Source organism: Drosophila arizonae, chromosome 4, assembly GCF_054131065.1.
Source record: "Drosophila arizonae isolate 15081-1271.41 chromosome 4, UAZ_ARI_1.0, whole genome shotgun sequence".
NCBI lineage: Eukaryota > Metazoa > Arthropoda > Insecta > Diptera > Drosophilidae > Drosophila > Drosophila arizonae.
Genome location: NC_142924.1, coordinates 3,987,537 through 4,009,871, shown reverse-complemented (window position 1 = coordinate 4,009,871; position 22,335 = coordinate 3,987,537). Strand labels below are relative to the sequence as shown.

Sequence of the window (22,335 nt, the reverse complement as noted above, 5' to 3'; positions counted from 1 at the left end):
CATAATAATTGTATGAATATCTTTCGACATTTGCTCGGCCGAGTCAACGCCCATTTTGCCGATTTTGCCAGAGTCATTTGGCTGGAGATTTCGATTTCGCAAGCCGCAAAAGTCGCGACGCCCAGCCATGCAAATGAGCTGCGGCGCAATCTGTAATTCACCAATTCATCTAATTCAACCTGCTAAAACAATGCCTTAGACAGAGAGGCAGAGAGAGAGAGAGAGAGAGAGAGAGACAGAGGGAGAGGGATCAACCATGGCTGCAACAATCTTTTCAGCTTGCAACATATGCAGCCGCAGCTACATATGCTCTGGTATCTGTTACATGCCAGATACACTTGAAGAAACAGCAATTTACTTAAGTCTAATATGAATAGACTAGAATTCATTTAGCCTTGGTAAAGTTGGTAGGAGAATAGGATAGAACGAGTCTTTACGTCAGTTACAGAGATACTTAAAGACATGAATAGAACAAGATGTGACAAGCCAGCATACAGAGAAAGGTAGAAAGGGAGAGAGAGGAAAATAAAGAGACAGAAAAAGAGAGAGGAAGACAGAGAATACATTCAAAGCAAGCAAAATTGTGCCAATCGGACAAATTGAAACAGAGATAAAGGACTAAAACTGTATAGAAAGAGTATGAGTCAAAGGGAAAGAGTGAGAAGAGGGATAGACATAGAGAGAGATAGATAAAAATATATTTATGAAAATCCATTCATAGGTCTTTCAAAAACGTAATAAAAAAGCTAGGTAAGTGAAGGAACCAGACAAACAGAGAAAGAGAAATTGAAAATTGTAGAGAGATACCGATTATACGCCTGTGAGAAAGTAGTAGATAAGGAAAGAGAGTAAGGGCAGGGTGTCAAAAAATTGCCATCAATCTGGTATACACATGGACTTAAATCACTTTAACATATTCTAAATAAATATAGCCAAAAGATAAATCTTCTTTAAATTAATGAATATTCATTCTACAACAAGATTAGCTATCCGCAGATACACATAGAGATATATGCTTTGCTTCTGTATAGAATGAGTCAAGCAAAATTTATGGTCTGATGTTCTTTACAACCCACATCAAGTTCGTTCTTGAACATACTTAAGATGTGTATCTAAACATGAACTAAATTTGAAAACAAATCTTCACTGAAATGCTGAATTAAGTTTAACATATTTACTATGAGTTTTCAAATATAACTGAGGACTTTAACTAAAAGTAAAACATATTTTCATTTAGAAAATATTTCAAGCGACACAAAAGACCCTTTCCACGCACAATTTCACTTCATCTTTAAGAATTTTGCGACCTTGTGCTCAATTCAATTCCATTCGCTGAGTGTAGGTTGATATATACTATGTTAGCTAAGCTCACACTTTGACCAGTCGCGCGTTACATTCTTGAGTGCATTTCTTGGCAAAGTGCATCGAGATCGAGCAGCAAACATTACAAGTTAATAAAAGTTTTAAGCTTAGACACTGGATTGTTCTTGTTGTTGTTCTTATTGTTGTTGTTGTTTCAACTAGTTAGCCCTGCTTGTAGCCGGGTCCATTGCTCCAGTGGGACAGCTCTGATGGGGCTTCATAAATTCGTACTTGAGCGGCCAAGTGTGACGAACGAGATTACAGAAATCTTCTGGAGCAGATCCATTTTTCATAGCCAACAACTTAGCTAGCCAGCAGGGCGCATTCAGCTGTCTTCAAGCAACATACAAATGTTGTATTTATGTATCTGTGTATCTATAGCTATCTGTGTGTGTGTGTGTGTGCAACAAATTGCTCTTGTGTTAGCTATTTGCTGTCATAATAGCTGCTACCTTTTGTACCTTTTTTGCATTGTTGCGGCCATGCTTTGCTGCTCTAGTTATCGCACTTGCTGCTGCTGCTGCTCTTGTTTGTTGCTGTTGTTGGGTCTCTGTAATCGAACATCAAAATGCGAAAATGATATTCTTACTGCCTCGGCCATTGTTGACCAATAACGACAAAAGCCGCAACGAGCAGGCAAAACAGAAGGCAAACCCTATTCAATTATTCTTTACATACTGCAATCAGACAAAGCGCTGGAAACAAAAAACTGAACGAGGGCTCTTTGTAAACTTTGTGGCAGATGAGACAAGGCATGTAGATTGAAGGCATAGTTAAGATGAACATCTATAGAAGAATACCTTAACGGTGACTAATAGCAACTTGATAATTCATTGAATATGCCTATTTATATAAAAATCCAGCGAATTGTATGATCGATTCATTAATATGTTACTAAAAGATATAGACATCAGAAGGAAATATAATACATACAAAAATACAGATTATCTAATATTGAATCAACTCATAGCTCATCGAGCTCATCTATACTAATCGATATCTGCTTTATCGATACCTAAAATTCACTTAACAATCGAATGTCATACAATTTGCTCTACTAATGACATTCCTCAAACAGCTCAAGTTTACCACAGACCCAGTCAATGCTCTACACGCAGCAGCTGCACTTTTGAGGCTTCCCCCATGAAGGCATGAAAAAAGATTACATTTTCTTTACAGGTTGACTCATTTACCGCAAGCTTGTTAATAAATGTTTTGCACCCAAAATTACTTGCACAATTTATAGGCATAAATTACAGGCGAACAATCCAAATTATAACCAAAGCCAGAGATAATAAGATACTGAAAATATGTATAGTAAGACAAAAAGCAATTGTCACATAAAATGTGAGTCTCACGTAACGGCTATAAATACGACAACAATGCCGAGCAGGTTAACGCTGCGTATGAGTTATATTCGGTGTTGTAATGCGGCGCGAAAAATGCGACAGCAACACAGCAAGCAACAAGCAACAACAATAACAACAACCACAATAAATAAAGTGTAACATATGCAAATGATGATGAGAAGAACCGCTGCGATATCGTTTGCTGTTTGCTGACGACATTCGATGCAGTCCTTGGCTTGCCTCAAATGAATATGCAAAAATGACAGCAGATGGGGGAGGACGGTGTCAGCTCAGTCGCTGACAGGCGATAACGATAACGATAGCAGCGCACGTGCATAGCAAACACAAAAAGGTCATAAGGAAGTCGGCTTAAGCTGACGTAGCAATACTCTGCTTATAGCCCATCTGTTTGATTAAGATAAGTAAGAGTAAGGTTTCAGGTTAGTTTATTAATAATTGATTATTGTAGATAGTTAGATTATGGATAGTGGCAGTAGTGCACAATAACTAAGTTAAGTTGGGCCGGAAAGCTGAAAGCTAAACGGCTTTAGGGAGAGAAGTAAGTAGGTACAATGGTATTTAAAGAGGTCTAGTGGTATATAGGTACATTAATTTATACATCGGGACGTTGGAATACTGGCCCATCGAAACATTGGTACATTTGGTACTTATACTTATACATTCCAACAGAGGTACATTGATACATTGGAACATTGGTACATTGGGATATCAATGCATTGCTATGCTGGAGAAATATGAAATAGTGATAGATTGGTACAGCAGTATAGAAGAACAGAACTATAAAACTTAGTATATGATTTATTGCAGACTCAATCTATCGTATCCTCTATCTACATATAGCCACAGAGTCTTACCAATTTATATGAAATATATAGCAAAGCAATTTCGTTAATGTAACTAAAGCACATATAGCTAGAACAACATTGCTAAACACCTACATACATACATTACACACTGCAAAATAGAGCGTAGAAAAATGCAAGCGACTGTAGAAGTAGAAGCATTCGTAATTGTTTCGAATTTCAGACTCGTTGCCAAAACTCAAGTCTGAAAACGAAACACAAAATAAAAACTGAAAACTTTATCGAGCGTCATTTTGTCAGCAAAGCAAGCAGCGAAGCTCGACACGCCCGCACAGGGCGACAATAAAACAAAAAGCAAGCAGCAGCAGGAGTAGCAGCAGCAACAGCACCAACGACGACAGCAGAAGTACCAGCAGCAGCAGCAGCAACAACAGCAGCAACAGACACGTCAACAACATGCGGCGACAACGACAGCGACAACAGCAACCCAACAGCAGCAGCAGCAGCAGCAGCAACTCGCTCATATTGTCAATTGTACAATTCCCAGGCAACACACACCCACAATACACACACACACACTCACACACATATGTGGCTTTCAGAAAGTTTTTTAATAAAATTAAATTTAATGCTTCCAAATGCTCAGCGCTTGGTTTGTTCGGTTTCATTTTGCAGCAAATTGCATTACAGACGCCGGCAACAGCAACAGCAACAGCAACAGCAGCAACAACTACAACAACAACAGCAGCAAGAAGAAGATAAACAACAACAGCAACAACAACAACGCATGCAAATGAGCTACAAACGCCATGCAATGCATGCATAAAAAATGAAAACGCTTTAAATTACAGCCTGTAGATGCCGCCTGCCGTCTGCCGTCTGCCGCATGTTGCATGCCACATGCCGCATGCTGTTGCCACGCTGCCTGACTGCCGGAGTCAAACAGGCCGCAAGCAGCGCTTGGCATTAAATATCCATAATTTGCGCCTGTTTCACCAAACGCCTTGGCATAGGGCGACATTTTGGCCCGCCCTCGTGCAAATATGATTAAATATTGTAAATGCCAAAGCTATGAACAGTCGCTGCACACACACACACACACTGTCGTGCTGTTGTGCACAAACCACCAGCAACAACCAGTGCAACATCAGTGAAGTAAGCCAGTTAGCCAGCACCACATTCACAGCTCAAAAGACGGGGCAATCGGCATTTGTGGCGAACGAACGACAAAAATTACGCCCACAACAGCCTCCCAAAATGTGGGCAGCAAAACAAGATGAAGGAAATGTGAGTCAAAGATTGTTGAAAGTTGAATACTCTTGAAAAAGGTGGTATATAAGAGGAGACTATATACTACCATGATTCGATAGATATATAACAGGTAACCAGGGTATACAAGAGCAACCGAGGTAAACTATAGAAAGAAAATTTATGGTATACTCTAAGAATGATGTCGTATGGCCTTTCCGTTCGATCAGAGTCTAATTCACAGCTGTATGTATATATAAGTATTCCTTCTTTATCTTTCAATTTCATCATAACCAAACATAATTTCCACCCTTTACTTCTCACATATTCCACACATTCCTTAATCACTTCTTCACTTCCCGACTTCAACTAGTCATAGCACCCTCCTTGCAGTGTATTCAAAGTGGTTTGCCACACCTTAAAGCCTTTTGTCGTTTAGCCTATGGCTGGGCACTCTTTTCGTTGCAGTTCGCCAACCGCACAGAGCTGCACGAAGTTCAGGTGGAAACCACAACTAAAATGCCACATGGTAGGGCAGCCTGTGCCTCTTCTGGCCTCTTCTATCTCTCTCTCTCTCTCAGCTCAGGGCTCTGAATGCAATTATGTGGCCAAATTGTAACTTGAAGTACGCACATATTCATGGCAATGACCAGGTGAAATGGTGAAATGCTGGACACAGATTCTGTTTGACATTCGACTTGATTTATTGGCCATTCAATTCGGTCAGCAAACACCTTGAGGAAAATAACGTAGTGCATATTTTAATTATAACAAGTTTCAATATGGACAACAACAGCCAAGGAGGTGTGGGCGTGGCATGCATGAGGGGGTACAGACGGACCAAAATGTCGCTGCCACGCGAACCATTGAAAGACCACTAAAAAGTAATTGTAGTTAAATGTCAAAGCGACAATTGTTGCTGCTGTTGCTGGTGTTTCTGTTGCTTTTGTGGTTGTAGTTGTTGTTGTTGTTGCTGTCGTTTTCAACTGAAATGTTCATAAAGTGAATGGCACAAGCAATACAACAGTAACAGACACCACAGCTACAGCAGCAACAACAACAACTGAAAGGTGGGCGTCAGGTCGCTTGGTCGCTTGTTATATACCAAGCACCCATTACAAGTGTAACAAGCGGGTATGCTCATTATTATAAATTTAATGTAACAAATGTAACGAAATAATAAATATACGTTTATCGATAATTTTTCCAGCCAAAAATGAATATCGATGCACACCCCAAGACCTAATATGAAATACTGAGCATTATAATAATGATAATGATAATGATGATAATGTTTTATAAAATATTCCTTAATACATACTTTCCTCATCTAGACTTTAGCTTTATATAAAACAAACCCCAAAAAGTTCATAAATAGCAGAAGAAAGCAAACTGTTTATTGAATCTAATCCTTTTACATATTAAAACATATTAAAACACCTAAAGCACTTAAAGCCCCTTACAGGGTATTCCCTCGTCTATCATTACGCTCATTTGGTTTTGGCAATTGGTTCAAGTAATAGAGTGCTGTAGCTAAATGAGGCTTAGCTTGCAGTGACCACGAACGGACGTTGTTGCTCGCTCGCAGATGGCAGTCGAGCAGAAGACGTAGACAAAGGTGGAGCTAGAGAGGTACAGAGTGAGAGAGGGCGATAGAGAGAGGGAGTAATGAGGGGCCAGAGGACGGGGCAACGGAATTCATATCAACTGAAATTGTGTGACAAATCGACAAATTGCAGGCAATGTCAACGAGGCGGCACAGGCTCGTTACAGACAGGCAGAGTGTGGGGCAGTTGGAGGTCTGTAGACCTGTGCGACAGCTCGGGATCGCAATCTTTGAGCCAGACTAAATATGCTAATTATGCGTTAATAAGCAGCCGTTGCTCTACCTCGATGGCAACTGCTGCTGCTGCTGTTGCTACTGCTGCTCTACGGGGCGTGACATGCGGGTTGCCTGTGTAACTGTTGCACGTATTTGTTGACTATGTATGGTAGAATACACTTAGAGAATACGGAATGACTAACTGGAGTGCGCAGAAAATTAGAATTTGAAAACCATGGTCTAATACGTGGGTCAATTCTGAATTTTAAATTGTTTTGTGAATTCCAAAAATAATTTAAGAGAAAAAGCTAAAATATTTATTTTGAATTTATGAAGCTTGTATAAATTAATATAAATGTGTAAAATTAGAGTCTTATTGAGATTAGTTTCTTTAACTTATTAAATTCAATTGGGAATGAAATTTTCATCTAAGAACAATTACAATTAGAAATTAAATTATTGAATAGTCATTCAATTATTTCAAATATTCCATTATAGGTATCAAATCTTTTGATCTATCTATAATTTTAAGTTTAAGTTGATTTTTATTTAAAAAAAAATAAAATAAAATAACAAATAAAATACTTATTTTAGTATCTATTAGCTTTGTACCATTATGCATTAAATTTATTAGCCTGTTTGGCATGCAAAACGAAAAGATATTTCTATATATTCCAAAGCAAAATGCAGGCATTTCTAGGCCAATTGCAATCAAGTTTTTCTGCAAGTGTATTCTGGTACATATTTATATATAGATTTTTATAAATATATATATGTAGCTATATGTACTGTTAGTGGTTGGAGATAATTTGCTGGCCGGTTGGCTCTTTGCCATTTGCCATTTTGCCGCGTTGCGTTGTCGGCCCACAGAATCATTGCGAAAATTTGTTGCCTCGGGCCTTTTTAGCTTTAATTATGAACAATCAGTTGTTGCTAGAGCGCTATAGCTGTTGTATTTGTTATCGATTGTTATTGCTTTGATTGTGGTTGTTCTTGCTGTGCTGGCTAGCTGCATGTCAATCAAAGGCGCTCAAGTCGTGATTTGATGATTTTGTTGCTGTTGCTGCGCTGCTGTTGCCTTTTGCTTTTAGCCCATTTGTCAAGCAGAACAGCTTTAAGCCAAACTGTCCTTCAATATGATATCGCAGGCGGGTCGTCGCTGCTCTGACTTTTATAATGCTATGAAATGAAAACAAAGCATTTAATGATACATAAATACACGGCTTACGGCCAGATTTAGGCGTTGAGAGCTATCCAATTGCGGAATCAATCAAATACAAATAAAATTCTTGTCATTATTGTTGCTGCTGTTGTTGTTGTTACTGTTGCTGTTGTTGCTGTTGAATAAACTCATAAAGCTTAATTAAAGATCCAGCCAAAGTTTTGCTTATTTACTTTTTGCCCCGGGGTCGCAGCGAGTTCAGCAAGAATCTCAAGTATCTCAAATATCTGTATTTATGTAGTTATGTACGTATTTATATAAATATGTCTATATGCATGCACATATATAATCAACTCAATTATTGTATCAAGCATGATATTTGCAATTATTTTTTTAAGCGCTGGCGCCAGACTTCGTTTTGGCCCAAATGCCGTTTGCGCTGGAAGCTCAAGTTTTATTACAACATTTTTGCTTTTTTTTTTATTTATTTTTTTTTATTTTGGCCACAATAAATTTAACAATGTCACGTTATAAATTCTGCACAGCTCGCTGTTAACGTTGACTGCTCTTTATTTATATCGTGACTTTGTTTTTGTTAGTTGCTAACTTTTATTGGGATACTCTAAGCCGCTATGCGGAATACCAATTTTCTCAAGGAAAATGTTAGCTCAAACTAAGACTGTTGAAGTTAATAGCTTTAAAGATTATTAAGAATAAGTTCGCTCAGCAATCTGTCGACTATATCTATGGCCTTTGATTGAGTTTTTGAATGTACGACTTCCATAGTTTATGTGCATACAATTACTTTAATTTACCAGTCTTTAGGCTTCAGACCCTAGCTTCTTTTCTTTCATTTATCATTCAAGTCATTAGGCCCTTGATTCCAATGCCTTACAACTGCATTTCTCATTCTTTATATTAAGCAACTTCAACTCCATTTCTTCAGCTATCAGTGCATAACACATTCGTCTAGTCTCTGTAAACTTCGCTTTCTTGCTTTGCAGTGGGCTTAAATCAAATCTGATCTTTGCGCTCTCTACAGCAGCTACTCGCTTTGGCTTTGGCTTTGGCTTTAACTTAATTTATGCAGCGAACTTGTTTCGATTGCTGCTACAACAGTCGCTGTTAAATATATAAATTGATATATATAATATATTTATACATAAAAAATTTAAATATATATATACATATATAAGCATATACAATAAATTTAAATTTGATTAAATTTTTGTTTCGTTGCGTTTTTTAATTGCATTTGCAATTTCTAATTAAGTTGTTGACCACCAAAAAAAAAGCACAAATATATATATATATATATATATATATATTTGTATATTTTAAATATTTGCAACTGGTTGGCGGCGGGGCAGCGCCTCCCTCTCAGTCTTCTCCTTTCTGGCTGTGGCTGTGGCGTTTCAAAATTAATTTTTGCTCAGCGCTTTAGCCATTTACTTTTGTTCAATGCAAACGACTTTTTTCGTATTTCGTTTTGGCCAAGTCTCTGAAGTCTGAGAAGTTTACATTTTTGCCTTTGTGCGGCATTTGCTGATTCAGCTACCAGGTTTTATATATTTATTTGTCTGACTTAAAGCTTTTCTCTCCCTCTCTCTTTCGCTGTGAATAGACCATCGAATTGACAAGTTTTCGAAATCGTTTTAAAGGCAGAATCTTATCGAATTTGATTTATTTACAAAATTTGTTTATATACAATACATTTCTTTCGACTACGCTCTATCTACATCTATCTGTCCCCTTCTCTGTCTCTCATTCTCTCTCTTCCTCCCGCACTATTGCTGCTTGGCCAGTTTGCGTAGCTTGGAGACATTATGTCTCAGTTTCCGTTTGAAGAGCAGCTCCCGGTTGACCGCCTTTAGATCATCCATGCTGCAGCTCTTGATGTTGCGCACCGTCTTCGAGATGAGCTCGTCCGTGATCTCGATCTTGGTGCGGGATAGCCGCAGCAGCCGTCGCTGGCGTCTGGCCAACTCCTCACGATATAGGAACAGGTGATACGAGACGGTTGGTTTCGATTGCTTTTCCAGCTCCATGGCGATATGTTGTTGCTCTGTTGCTAGTTGTTTGCCAAGTGTTGACATAGCAACATGCAGCATGGCTTATATGCAACCGATCGAAGCTACCTGTCGTGGCCTGGCCGGGTCTACCTGTACCTGGCGCACCTGAGCACCCAAGCGCCGGCTGTTTGGCTGCCAGGTCAGGCAACTGTAAATATTTGTGCCAAAATATTTCGTGGCTTAATCCGGCCTAATCCACTTTGGATGCTCGCTAACCGTTTATGCTTACCAGTCATAATATGAACATCATCGCTATGTATATCCATATGCAAACACAGCAGCTGCGCATGCTGCCAAGCATGAACGAACCTGTCGAGTCAGCGAGGGCACCAAAGAGGACGTTCGACGGCTTAGTTAATATGGTAGGAAGTAAAGAATTGCGAGAGGAGAGAGGAGCAGGGGAATGTCGAGAGGCTTAAAACACTTTGAGAGTGTTTAGATGGAATTACTGTATCCATAAATTTCATTCTGAAGTTTCGCTTAATATACCATTAACATATATTATTGATATTATTATTTCAAAGTATTGTCAACTTAATAATAATACTTTTTCGTAAGTTGCGAATAGAATGGAACTACATATAAGCATATATCTTTAATCAATTAATCAATAATTTTTAAAACTAAAAATAATTTTAATACATATGCTATAACATATCCAGTATATCTCTCAGTCTAACGAAATAACTATATAATATATCAATATAAGATATTTATATTCCCTCTAAATTAACCTACAAAGAATTCAAACATAAAGCTTACTTCATTTAACGAGCATTCATTGTCATCTTCACATGGTATACACTTTCTGTCTCTCTCTCTCTCTCGCTCTTTCTCCTCGTCGCAACATCTTTCTGGCGCAACTTCTTTGTAATTTGGTCAAGTTTTCTCTGTTTCCTTTTGTGAAAATGTCACCACACATATATTTCCATGTGCTGCATTTTCTGGCGAGTCATTAGCATATGTAGCTGCAGTCAACAAAATGTTCGAGAACTTGCACAGAATATTGGGTTGAAAAATTCCTCTTGCCCTTCTTGCACTTAACAACTTCCAGGTAATTCATTAAGGTTTGCTTCATAATGAAATGTGCAAGCAGCCAGAGGCGACAATGCAGAGGTCAGTGGGCAGAGAGCAGAGGGCAAATGGCATTGCAGAGAGCCAACGAGAGCGAGAGAGAGAGCAAACATACTGTATGGCATTTGGTTTGTCAGGTCACAAATGGCATAATCCTTTTATAATTGCGTCCAGTAGCGAGAATGTAGAAAAACAAAAGGATTTCGTGGCCAGGATTAAGAACTTGGGAAAGACCACGCGCCGGCTTAGGCAAATGCGTCGCATCAGCGTTTTATGAGCGGTTGACCGGCGCTGCCCGGAGGCAAGACAAGAGAGGGCATGGCGATGCGCAGTGCGCACACGTTCCGTTGCGCAGGTAGGCAAAGGTCAAAGCCAAAGGCTAGCGGCTGTCTGCCGATGCAGACGGCGGTAAGCAGCCGCTGCTCTTGACAGCTCGCAGACAGCTTCCAATTCAACGCGCTCCACACTCCGGCTCAATGGAAACAAGTTGGTTTGTGCATTCAAAAGTTATCGCTTGGACAATCACAATTATAATCAAGTCAACAACAACAACAAAAATCATTGTTGATTAAGCAACGTTACGCCTGCAGCGCTGCTGCTGCCTTCGCTGCTGCTCTTTTCATAGATTTTCATGGATTTTCATTTACATTATTGGGGATTTGTGTGCTTTTTTTTGGGTCATTCATCGTCTTCGTCGTCCACTGCTGCGCCTCGCCTCGAGCGCCCCGCATTTAGCACCACCACAAAAAATAAACCCAAGCAGAGCAGAGCGTCTTATGATATTTGTATTTGTGCAGACATATGGGCCTTAACAAGGGCCAGCGCTGCGGACAGCACTCGATGGAGCCCATTAGCATAGCTTAAATATATGAGACAATATTTAACTGCTAATTGAAGAAACTCAAATACTCTAACAAACATATTCGTATATAGATGATGGTAAATATTTTTTGTATAATTAAAGCAGAGTTTGGCATAGAAGATGATATATTTGTCTATAGTTGGTGGTAAATATTTTTTGTATAATTTAAGTAGAGCTTAACATGGAGTGTAAAAAATATTTAAATATTTTTTCCAATACTACTACAGCATAAATGAAATACAAATAAATAATAATAATAATATTTTACTTCAACTTCAATCTCTCCTAATCAAATTTTCCCTCTCCTATAAATTAAATCCAAATGCAGTCAACCCAATTATAATACTTAACTAGCCCGCCCTGAAGGGCATTCGAAATATAAAATATATATTTAAACGCTTAAGCGCCCTACTCGAACTTTCACTCCGAAGTGCTTAGTGTGGGCTATATATACATATATATGCATTACATTGTTATAATTGTTATTGTTGTTACGGTTGCTATTGTTGTTGATGCAGACTTAATGCAGCTGAGCATATTTGAAAAGAATTTTGACAAGTCGCAACGCTTAGCGCTTGAAGTGAAAGACAAACAATGAAGCAGCAGGAATTTTCACTTTTCTTTTTTTCATTTATCCATTTTATTTTTCATTCATATAAATTTCGGCAAACATTTTAACATAATTAAGTAGAAATTTAGTTAATATGCGCATTTAGAGCAGTCTGCAGTCTGCAGCACTGTCGGCAATCCACAGCTCAATTAAATTAAGTGAAAATTATAATCGTGCGCTAAAGCAAATTTTAATTTCGATGGGGCCGAGCCAGCAGTGGGCTGGATCAGACAGCCAATGCTCGGACTACATTTTGAGAAATTCTCGTTCATAAATAAATATTTAATAAGCACTTCCTAGTGCGAGGGTCAAGCGCGTTGCGAATAAATTGTGTAAGCTGCATAAATTGTATTTCTGCGAAACAAATTTAAGCGCATTTATTAGGCCATGGGCAAAGAGCCAAGAGGCGGACATCAAGTTAATAAGAGTTAAGACTATTCTGAAGGGGCATGAAATATATTTATAGAAATTAAATAGCTGCGAATAGAGAAATGAATTTTAACTATATATTGTTTCCTAAAGGATGAATGTTCAGGAATATTTTCAAGTAATATTAAAGAATGGATAAATGTAAAAGATGCATGTTCTTATTTATATATTAATATTTATTTCGGGCTACCAGCTGCTTACTCATTTAAAATTTAAAGTCCTCGCATGAGGCCCAGAAGTTTCATTTCTAGAACATTCCTTTAATAATTAGCAAACATCCTCCCACAATGCAACTAGGCAGGGTATTTGTTAGTTGATCAGCTCAAATACTTTTAATTTTATGCTTCACTTCTGTGTATTTTTAAAGCCGTGAATTTTGTAACAGAGAGCGGGAGATAGAGAGAGAGAGAGACAGCGATATAGATTCATGTATTTATGCAAAGGTCAAGCCATAAAATTGTTGCTGCTGTGCAATAAACAAATCAAAAGCAACCCACACCCACACATCGGCACACACATATACACACACACTCGTAGCTTTGCGATTGCTGTCGAAACATTTAACAAGATTTGTAAGAGACGTAAAATTGGGTATTGCCCAGGCTAGCAGCAAACCGAAAGCCACAGATTTTTGTGCATTTTGCTCGAATCACAGGTAATTACGCGAACAGGTCAACAGGTAGCGAAATCAGCTCTTCGCATATAAATAATCCTGGTAAAGTACCAAAGGACATCATTCACAGCTCAGCCTGCCTAGCAGCGACAGCAAAACTCCCGACAGTTGACGAGCAGCTCGCAATTATGGAAAGCCAAAAGAATCACAGCCACAATCATCGCCGCGGTGCTCGTCCCAGCGTTGGCTACTTGCTCTTCCAGTATCAGAGCGAATTGACGCGCCGGCATGCGGAACCGACGCGGCTCTCCCGCTGCAAGATCCACATTATCGACGGCCTCGTCTCACGTACGATACGGCAGCTGAAGCACTGCAGCGTCGAGGAGCTGCAGGCCTGCAAGCGGGAGCTCGTCTACAAGGAGCAGCTGCGGAACGAGCTGCGCAGCATGCGACGTAAAAAGAACGGCACTACCAAATCCACTTCCGGTTCCAGTTCCAGTTCCAGCTTGAGCAGCAGTTCCGCCTCTGCCGCGCCGCCAGTGAAGGCGCCCACCACCCCACCCAAGCCACGCAGCTCTTACACCACAAAAGTCGTAATCTTCGGGCCCGAAATCTTTGTCTAACAAATTCATTTCTTTTACAAATTTTAGATTTTATTTTTAAGTTAGCTTTGTAATTAAGTTCTGCATTAAGTTCTAGTTCTAATATTTTGTACTTAATTGTTGACGATTAAAAATCAAAGAATTTTGAGTTACAAATGGAAATCAATATTTTTTACGCACTAATAGGTCATGTTAACTAATAAATACCCTCGCTCAGTTGTGGATAAAAGGTTAAGCAGCTTTAAAAAATATAAATAAATAAATAAAAAAATAAAAAAAAAATTATTTTTTTTTTTTTTTAACAACTTAATAGTGGAACATGAATATTTTAACAAATTAATCAATGCCTTAATAATACCTTCAAAGAGCTTTAAATTTAATTTTGCCTTTAAGCAGTTTATATTTAGGGTATTTAACTCACTTCACTTTTCCACATTGTCTAGTAATTTCATTAAAATCCCATTTCTACTTCCATGCAATAACCTCCACTAGAGCATTCGCCAAATGTCAATAAGTAGCACTCTCGGTTTTGTTGTAGGAGTGGAAATTCCTGTTCTAAAAGCCAGTTTCATCTAGGCTGAACTAACCAACTCAAAGCAAAAACTAAAACGCAAAGCAAAGCAAAAAAAAATGTGTGCCGCACAGGCAAATGCCAGACAGACTAGTGCAAAGAGTTCCCACGAAGAATGAGTCGCAGCCTCTGCTTAGGAAAAAACTAAAAAATAAAAACAAAAATTGGCCAGCTTCAGCTTGAACCAACGGCGACCAATCGAGGCGGCCTGCAGACAGCAAAGAATGCGGCTTAAAGTTCAATCGTGCAGCAACAAGTGTTGTTGTAGTTGTTGTTGTCACTGTTGTTGTATTTTTTGTCGGTTGCAAGAAACCACAATATGAAAATCGATTCAAACAAACCAAACTGACAATCAAACGAAACTCCAACTGGGTATTAATTTTGGAAAAATTATGATGCTCTGACTGAATGAATGCGATATGCAAATCAAATCGTCTCCCCAAAAAAAAAAAAAAAAAAAAAGAAAAAAATGTATTAATGGAATATATTAGACTGGGCCATGGAGAGAAAATGCGAGAGAAAATAGAGATCTCGACTTCAGTATTGACAATTTGAAAAGAGTTTAGCTGCAGTTACAGCTATGGCTGGTTCTTCTACTCGTTCTTCCTGTAGCGCCGCGTGTCAATTAAATAATCGAACTGTTATATCCAGTTGAGCTACAGTTAACGCACGCTAAGTGGAGCAGCAAAGCGTCACAGTTGACATTTCTTTTCATATGTAAAAGATATTAAAATTAGAATTGTTGTTTGAAAAAGAAAAAGAATAAGAATAATAATAATAATAATAATAATAATAATAATAATAATAATAATAATAATAATAATAATAATAATAATAATTAAATAATTAAACAAAAATAAACATAAAAATTAATACAAAAAATTTTTTTGAAAAAAAAAAAATTAAAGGTTTCAAAAATATATATCATAAATTAATAAACAACTTATGAATAAATTAAAAATTTGAAGTTAAGTTTAAGTTGAATAATGCATAAGTTTAGCAAAAACATTCAAATTAAAAATATATAAAAATATCTAGCGATTGTATTTTTTTGTGTAAACAACAAATAATTTAAATTGGTAAAAAGTTCAAAATCTTACTATATATTATGAAAATACTATTTTATTAGCCACATTTCGCATTTTCCTAAACAATCACATACCTTTCAGTAAAATATGAACTTAACAAAAGAATATGTACGAGAATTCCTTTGTTTTTATACTTTTCTATTTTACTGTAGTATTTTCTGTAGTTGCAGTTCTAGTTGCTATGCATAAACATAGTAAATTCATCTCGCTCTGTTGGCATTTACATACCTCTTTTATTTAAGTTTCATGTATTATTCCGCTAGTTGATGCTGAATACTGTTGCTATTGTTGCTCTTGCTGCTGCTGTTGTTGCTGTTGTTGTTGTTGCTGTGTTAGCTGTGAAAATTGGTTGCTTTCTATTTGAGCTTGTATTCTGTAAATATTTATTTGTATTTTGTGCAGACAGCGGAATTATGAACACAATGTTAATAACTTGGCAAACAGAACTTGTGCCGTTTTTTCTTTTAATTTAATTTTTTTTTCTTATTTATTTTCGAACACTTTTTTCGAGCACTTTTTAAGTGAAATTTTGCTGCACTTTTTTCTGGTTATCTTAGCACGCGCGAGAACAACAACAATTAGTAATAATAATTTTTGAAGGCGAACCGAACCGAACTGATCGGAACGGAACGGAACTGCACGCGCAGTGCAAAGCAGACGCGACGTCAATTGGAGGCGAAAACAAGACGAAAGCCCGAAAATGCAAATGGTAACACGCACACAGGCACAGCGCCACACGCACACAAGCGTAGATAAACAAAAAATGCAAAGAGGCGACGCTTTTAATTTTCTTTCTATATATTTCTTTTTCTTTTCTTTTCTTTTCTTTCTTTGTTGTTGCTGGCTTGTAAAACGTTCGTTCTTCGGCGAAGAAGAAGACGCTACGCTGCGAGTTGTAAAACGAGAGAGGCCCGCGATCAGACCGTTAAGCGCGGACGGTTCACTGACGAATGACCAAAGTTTTCGGCTGCAGCTGAGCGCCAGCTTAGTTGTTCGAAAACGAGTTCGAAAGTGTCGCAGCTCGAAAGAGCGCCACAGAGCGAGAGAGCTTCACAGAGAGAGAGAGAGAGAGAGAGAGAGAGAGCGCACGTCAATGATCTCAAGTTTGTGCCTAGAGTCTTTCGTTTAGAATTTTTTTCTCGCTCAGCAGTTGATTTATTGTTTAACAATAACTGTTTATTGCATTGTGCGTTTTAGGTAGCTTTTTCGTAGCTGTTATTTTTTTTCTCTTCATCTTTTTTTTGGGCAGCATCAGCAGCAGCCTTTACAGTGAAGCTAGGCAAAACGGAAAACCGGAATGGATTGACACACATTTAACAGCTTTTGTTGTTGTTCTATCGTTGGCTTTGTGTATTATTTATATGTGATGACAGTAGCTGAATAAATTTCAATACATATGCATATTATTGGAATTTGTCATTTACAGTTGATTAAACAAAGCGGTGATCAAGCCAATACTAACCTATAAATATTACACATAGTAGCTAAATTGCAGATTAACCTAAAAAGTCGTAATAATTTTAGTTGAACTTAATTTTTCTCCAATTTAGTTTGTTTCTTTAGCTTGTTTCTATTTCGATGACCTGTGCTGTGCACTTAGCTTTCGCTGCGCTCTCGCTGTAAACTTTTACTCTCTAACTGAGCGTTGCTCTCACTCTCTGACAACTTCTTCTTCTGCGTTATCTTCTTCTTCTTCTTGTTGCTTACTCTCTCATAGTTTGCTCTGTTTACTTCGGCAATTGCCGCATTAAGTTTTTCGTGACGCTGTCGTCGTTTTATTGCTGTTTTCAGGTTTAGTCTACCCAATGACTTCTTAACGGTTCGCCACTTAATGCCTCGCTTTTTTCGTTTGTACTTTTTGCAGTCGCTTTTTGTCGCACACACGCTGTCCCCCTCTAGCGCGCACCCTCTCTCCCTCTCTCTCACTTTTGAATTGCAGCTGTTATTGTCATTTTGCTTTTCAGCTACAGCTTTAGCAGAGCTCTGCGGTTTTCCTGCGCTTCTGCTGCTACCATTACATTCCTCTCTCTTGCTCTCTGCATCTCCTTTGCTTATCGCGCAGATCTTGTTGTCAACATTCGCTGTTGTTGTGCCTTTTTTTTTCATCTCTCATGAATTTTTCACTTTGCATTTTTCCTGGCCACGCTTGTAGGGCTGCCGTCTCGACGCTTCGCCTGCTGACCGCAAAAGCCAGCTGCCGATATGATCTGATTTATAGACGCAAGCAGTTGAAGCCGGCTCGTTGTCATTTGCTCAAATATTTATTTACAATTTTCACAATTGGCAGTTGTTACAGTTGTTGTTGTTGGCCCACTTTTACTCGACTGTCTGATTACCTCCGATCTGATAAGGTATTAAATGGAGTGAGATGTAAGCAATGGATTTGAATTATGATTAGACGGCACCCAAGCTGACTGTTTGTACTCACGCTTGGTTTCTTGTCATAAGATTTACTGCTTAACCCAGTTGAAGTCCGACTTTTTAAACTTTATTCCCTCTTTTATATGAATATCCAAATACATTTGCTGCTTGAAAGTAGGCAACAGACATTTGCTTGTCTTTAGCCGAGACGCAAACCACTTATCAGCTTAACATAATTGCCTTCAACTGCAAGCCGTCTCTCTCTCTCTCTCACTCTCACTCACTTGCCTAATTGGAATTGTTTTTCGCGCTGCCTGGGAGTATGCAATTGATTTTGGCTGCGCTTAGCTGATACACACACCATTTACCACTAATTAGTCGACATTTTCCACTGCTGCGTGCGATTTTTGTTTGATCCATGCGAAAATCAACAACGTTGCAAGTTGTTATTGGCTGAGTCTTGGTTGTTGGCTTTAGTTGCGTGTTGCTCTGCTGCCGCATGAGTTCTTAATTAGTCCGCAATGAGTTGCCAATATGCTATTTGTTAAGTACATATTCTCCCTCCACTGCTGACATCACAAATTTGTGTTTTTTTTTTTTTTGCGATGTCTAATTACGTGACACGCCCCCCGGGGCCCAGCCACCTTGCTCCAGTTTTTGCTTAAAATGCTATTGTGGCTTGAACCTTCCTCTAATTGCAAATGCGAGCGCTTTTCATCTAATGCAAAAACTCCGATAATGAGCCCAGTCGACTGAGCCTTGTTAATTGGTGGAGTGTGTGGGCGCGTAGGACGGTTGAGGGGGGAGGCGTGGCTGCCAAAGTTCAATAATTAACCAACATGTGCGGAAAATTATATGGTCACGATAATTGATCTGTTGTGTGTTGGTGTTGCCGCAGCGTTAACTGCCACAATTAAATTCAATGCTGCACGGACCTAAATATGCCAGGCAAAGTGACTGACTGACCCAAAGAGAATATTTCTTGGATTGCCTAAATGTTTTTGTAGCCATTTTAGATAGATCGAAGATCTCTTCTTTTTGGTGTATCTTTCCACCTTTCTTACCTTTTGCTCTGACTTTTTGTTTTTCTCTCTCTCTCACTCTCTAAATCAGTCTGCAAAATCTATCTCTCTCTCCCTCACTCTCTCTCTCTCTCTCTTTGCCTCTATCCATCAGTCTCTCTCTTCCTCCCTCCCTGCTTCTAGCTATTAGTCTCTCTCCTTCTCTCTCTCTCTTTGCCTGTCTCTATCATTATTTCTCTCCATCTCCCTCTCTCTCTCACTCTCTCTCTCTGTTTGCCTCTATCCATCAGTCTGCAAAATCTATCTCTCTCTCCCTTTCTCTCTCTCTCTCTCTCTCTCTCTCTCTCTCTGATTGCCTCTATCTATCAATCTCACTCTCTCTCTCTCTCTCTCTCTCTTTCTCCATCATCATTCAATTGATTGAATAGCTGAGGTCTAGGTATTAAATTTCACATCTCTCTCTCTCTCTCTTTCTCTCTCGTATTTATATAAGATATATTGCTCAGCTCAGCTATTCCTATCCTTCTATCTATAGATCTATAGTCGAATCAATTGCTGGCCAATTTTACCAGGACACTTCAAATAATTTCGAGTAGTTTCTCGAGTAAAGTTTTAACTTTCATAGCACACACACAGAGATAACACATTTATTGAAAATTTTGATCGAAATTCCCAATTGTTTAACCTACATGATCTCCGATCATGGGCGTGCACACTGTTGACGGTAAAAGTATACCAAATTATATGAAATATGTGCTCGGAGGCACCGCTGGCATGATGGCCTCGGTTATAGTCCAGCCGCTGGATCTGGTGAAGACGAGAATGCAAGTGGCCGGTGCATCGGGAAAGCAGGAGTACAAAAGCTCCTTCGACTGCATCGCCAAGGTGTTTCAGTCCGAGGGCTTTCTGGCATTCTACAATGGCATAAGCGCCGGCCTGCTGCGGCAGGCGACGTACACAACGGCCCGCATGGGTGTCTATCAAATGGAAGTGGAGCACTACCAGAATACCTACAAGAAGCCGCCCAATGTGCTCGCCAGCATGGCCATGGGCGTCGTTGCGGGCGCTTGCGGCGCCGTTGTCGGCAATCCGGCCGAGGTCTCGCTCATCCGCATGATGGCCGACAATCGACTGCCCGAGGATCAGCGGCGTAAATATAAGAATGTCGGCGATGCGGTGCTACGAATAATACGAGAGGAGGGCGTCTTTGCCCTCTGGCGTGGCTGTGCGCCGACAGTGGCCCGGGCGATGATCGTGAATATGGTGCAGCTGGCATCGTATTCGCAGTTTAAGCTCCTCTTCAAGAACTATTTGAATGAGGGCCTTGGCCTGCACATTGCATCTAGCATGTGCTCCGGCCTGTTGACCACCATCGCCTCGATGCCAATGGACATGGCCAAGACGCGCATACAAAATATGAAGATCAAGGATGGCAAACGCGAGTACAAGGGCACCCTGGACGTCATCATGAGTGTGATACGCAACGAGGGCGTCTTCTCGCTGTGGAAGGGCTTCACACCCTACCTCTGTCGCCTGGGCCCGCACACTGTGTTTGCCTTCGTCTTCCTCGAGCAACTCAACGCGGCATACTTCAAATATGTTTTGGGTGTTGAGAGCAAGCAACCGGGTCTGTGATTAAATTAAATTTGAATGTACATTTCAATAGCCTTGTACGTTCGACATTCGTAAAATCCAATGAACATATTTTTGTTTGTTTAAATTAATAAAATTAATATGTTACTTAGTTTTTGATAACTAGTTTAACTATGATGAGCTTAAAAGCAGGATAAAGGCGTAGAATCAAGTTGAGTAAATCCATGTACAACTAAAGATTTTTTTTTCTCATAAATGGAGTAGTCAAAGTTCCGGATTGCTATATTATGTAGCAGTAATTTATATGTATTACGACCTTCTATAAGTCCCCTGAGACATTAGCCAAGGTGAAATCGAAATCAATTTTTAGTCAAGCTCATATCGCATGCAACTCGCCACTTATCGCATGCGATACATTAGTTTTATCGGCACACACACACTAGCATTTCGCTCTCTCTTTCTCACACACTCTCTCTCAGTCACTTGCGTGTGTGTGTTTAGATCGAGTGCGAGGTCTTATCACTCGAACAGTTCAGTTTCATTCAGTTGGGCTTGTGCAGCTCGATCGTGCGGTTCGGTTTGTGTGTGGCGCCTGGCAGCAAGAAGCAGGAGAAATAAAAAAAAAATTGCTAGCCAAATTGGTGGCACTTAAGCTGCGGTTAGTCCACATTTGTCGTGATCTTTCAAGTGAGCAGCATGAATCAACCGGCGGCTCAAGCGTTGCGGAAGTGTTAATTTAAAGCCCAAATAAGGCATAAATCAGTGTTATATATATCTACACATAGCATATATGTATACCTTTCTCTCTCTACTCTATATCGAGCGCTGAATCTGTGCTTTGAATGGCTGTCGTGTTAGCTGTGTAGCTCACATAATTCACAAATTGATAAATTTATAATTAAGTGCAATTAAATTTATTGTGTGTGGAGATAACATTGTAAATTCTTTCAACGGATATTGATATACTGACGTGACGCGCCTCTGAGGGGCTGAGGTAAGTTTTCTGCTTCTACTTTACTACCTCAAGTATGAATTATGACAGTCACTCAAGTAGTTAAATAGATTAGTTTAGCTCATTCTACAAACAGATCAATTGATTGATTAGTATATGTTTTTCTTCTTTTTTTTTTTTTTTTTTTTTTTGAGTGTCCATAAAGTTGAATGACTGTGGCAATGCATATAGCTATATATATATTTCTTATAGTATATGCCATAAAATATGAGTGATTGCATTGTAAATTCACATTTAAATACATCTATTATTCGCATTATGCAACCGTTCTCGATGTGCTTAACAACAGTTGTTAGAGCGTAAATAATAGTTCACAACAAACTGACAAATAGCTGTTGTCTTTCCCTTTTAACGAGCATTCTTGACACTTCGATTAACGTTCACTATAGTTTTTCTCACCATAATAAAAAAAAAAACTGCCTCTTACCTGACAACAATTCAATTATTTACTTAGACTATTTGGCTCCATTTGATAATGAGAAAAGCTCTGTCAGTGACGCCTAAAACACTGGAGACTATTTGCCTATAGATAATGCTCAAGATTAGAAGAGCCGACAAGAAAATAATAATAATAAAAAAAAAAAAAACTCACACAACTTTGATAAGTAAAATTTAAAGAGACTTTTTTCAATGCTCTCACAGCTGGCTAAGTGCACTAT

General features: G+C 38.9%; 4 protein-coding genes and 1 pseudogene across 18 annotated transcripts in view; 3 read left to right on the top strand and 2 right to left on the bottom strand.

The window, feature by feature from the left end:
- The window catches only part of RhoGEF64C (Rho guanine nucleotide exchange factor at 64C), a 132,797-nt gene extending 116,139 nt beyond the window's left edge, over positions 1-16,658 (bottom strand). For all 3 annotated transcript variants that reach the window (XM_089467977.1, XM_089467978.1, XM_018008484.2), the window contains exon 1: positions 15,917-16,658. The gene's annotated coding sequence lies outside the window, so the exon portion shown is untranslated. The remainder of the gene's footprint in view (positions 1-15,916) is intronic.
- LOC108614386 (uncharacterized) lies at positions 8,233-10,305 on the bottom strand. Its single transcript, XM_089467998.1, has one exon. It carries the CDS (start codon positions 9,876-9,878, stop codon positions 9,555-9,557), a length of 324 nt encoding a protein of 107 aa, XP_089324124.1. The 5' UTR covers positions 9,879-10,305; the 3' UTR covers positions 8,233-9,554.
- On the top strand, positions 13,321-14,311 carry LOC108614384 (uncharacterized). 4 transcript variants are annotated; one of them, XM_018008485.2, is made up of 2 exons: positions 13,321-13,469; positions 13,536-14,311. In XM_018008485.2, exon 2 carries the CDS (start codon positions 13,616-13,618, stop codon positions 14,048-14,050), a length of 435 nt encoding a protein of 144 aa, XP_017863974.1. In that variant the 5' UTR covers positions 13,321-13,469; positions 13,536-13,615; the 3' UTR covers positions 14,051-14,311. The 4 variants fall into 4 exon arrangements, with proteins under 4 accessions (XP_017863974.1, XP_017863978.1, XP_017863976.1 ...); XM_018008489.2 differs by having other exon boundaries at positions 13,324-13,469; positions 13,558-14,311; XM_018008487.2 differs by having other exon boundaries at positions 13,339-13,469; positions 13,544-14,311.
- Positions 16,659-19,630: 2,972 nt separating the features above from the next.
- Positions 19,631-20,815, top strand: LOC108612700 (mitochondrial 2-oxoglutarate/malate carrier protein pseudogene; annotated as a pseudogene).
- Positions 20,816-21,199: 384 nt separating this feature from the next.
- The window catches only part of axo (axotactin), a 109,116-nt gene continuing 107,980 nt past the window's right edge, over positions 21,200-22,335 (top strand). For all 10 annotated transcript variants that reach the window (XR_016269908.1, XR_016269906.1, XR_016269904.1 and 7 more), the window contains exon 1: positions 21,200-21,658. The gene's annotated coding sequence lies outside the window, so the exon portion shown is untranslated. The remainder of the gene's footprint in view (positions 21,659-22,335) is intronic.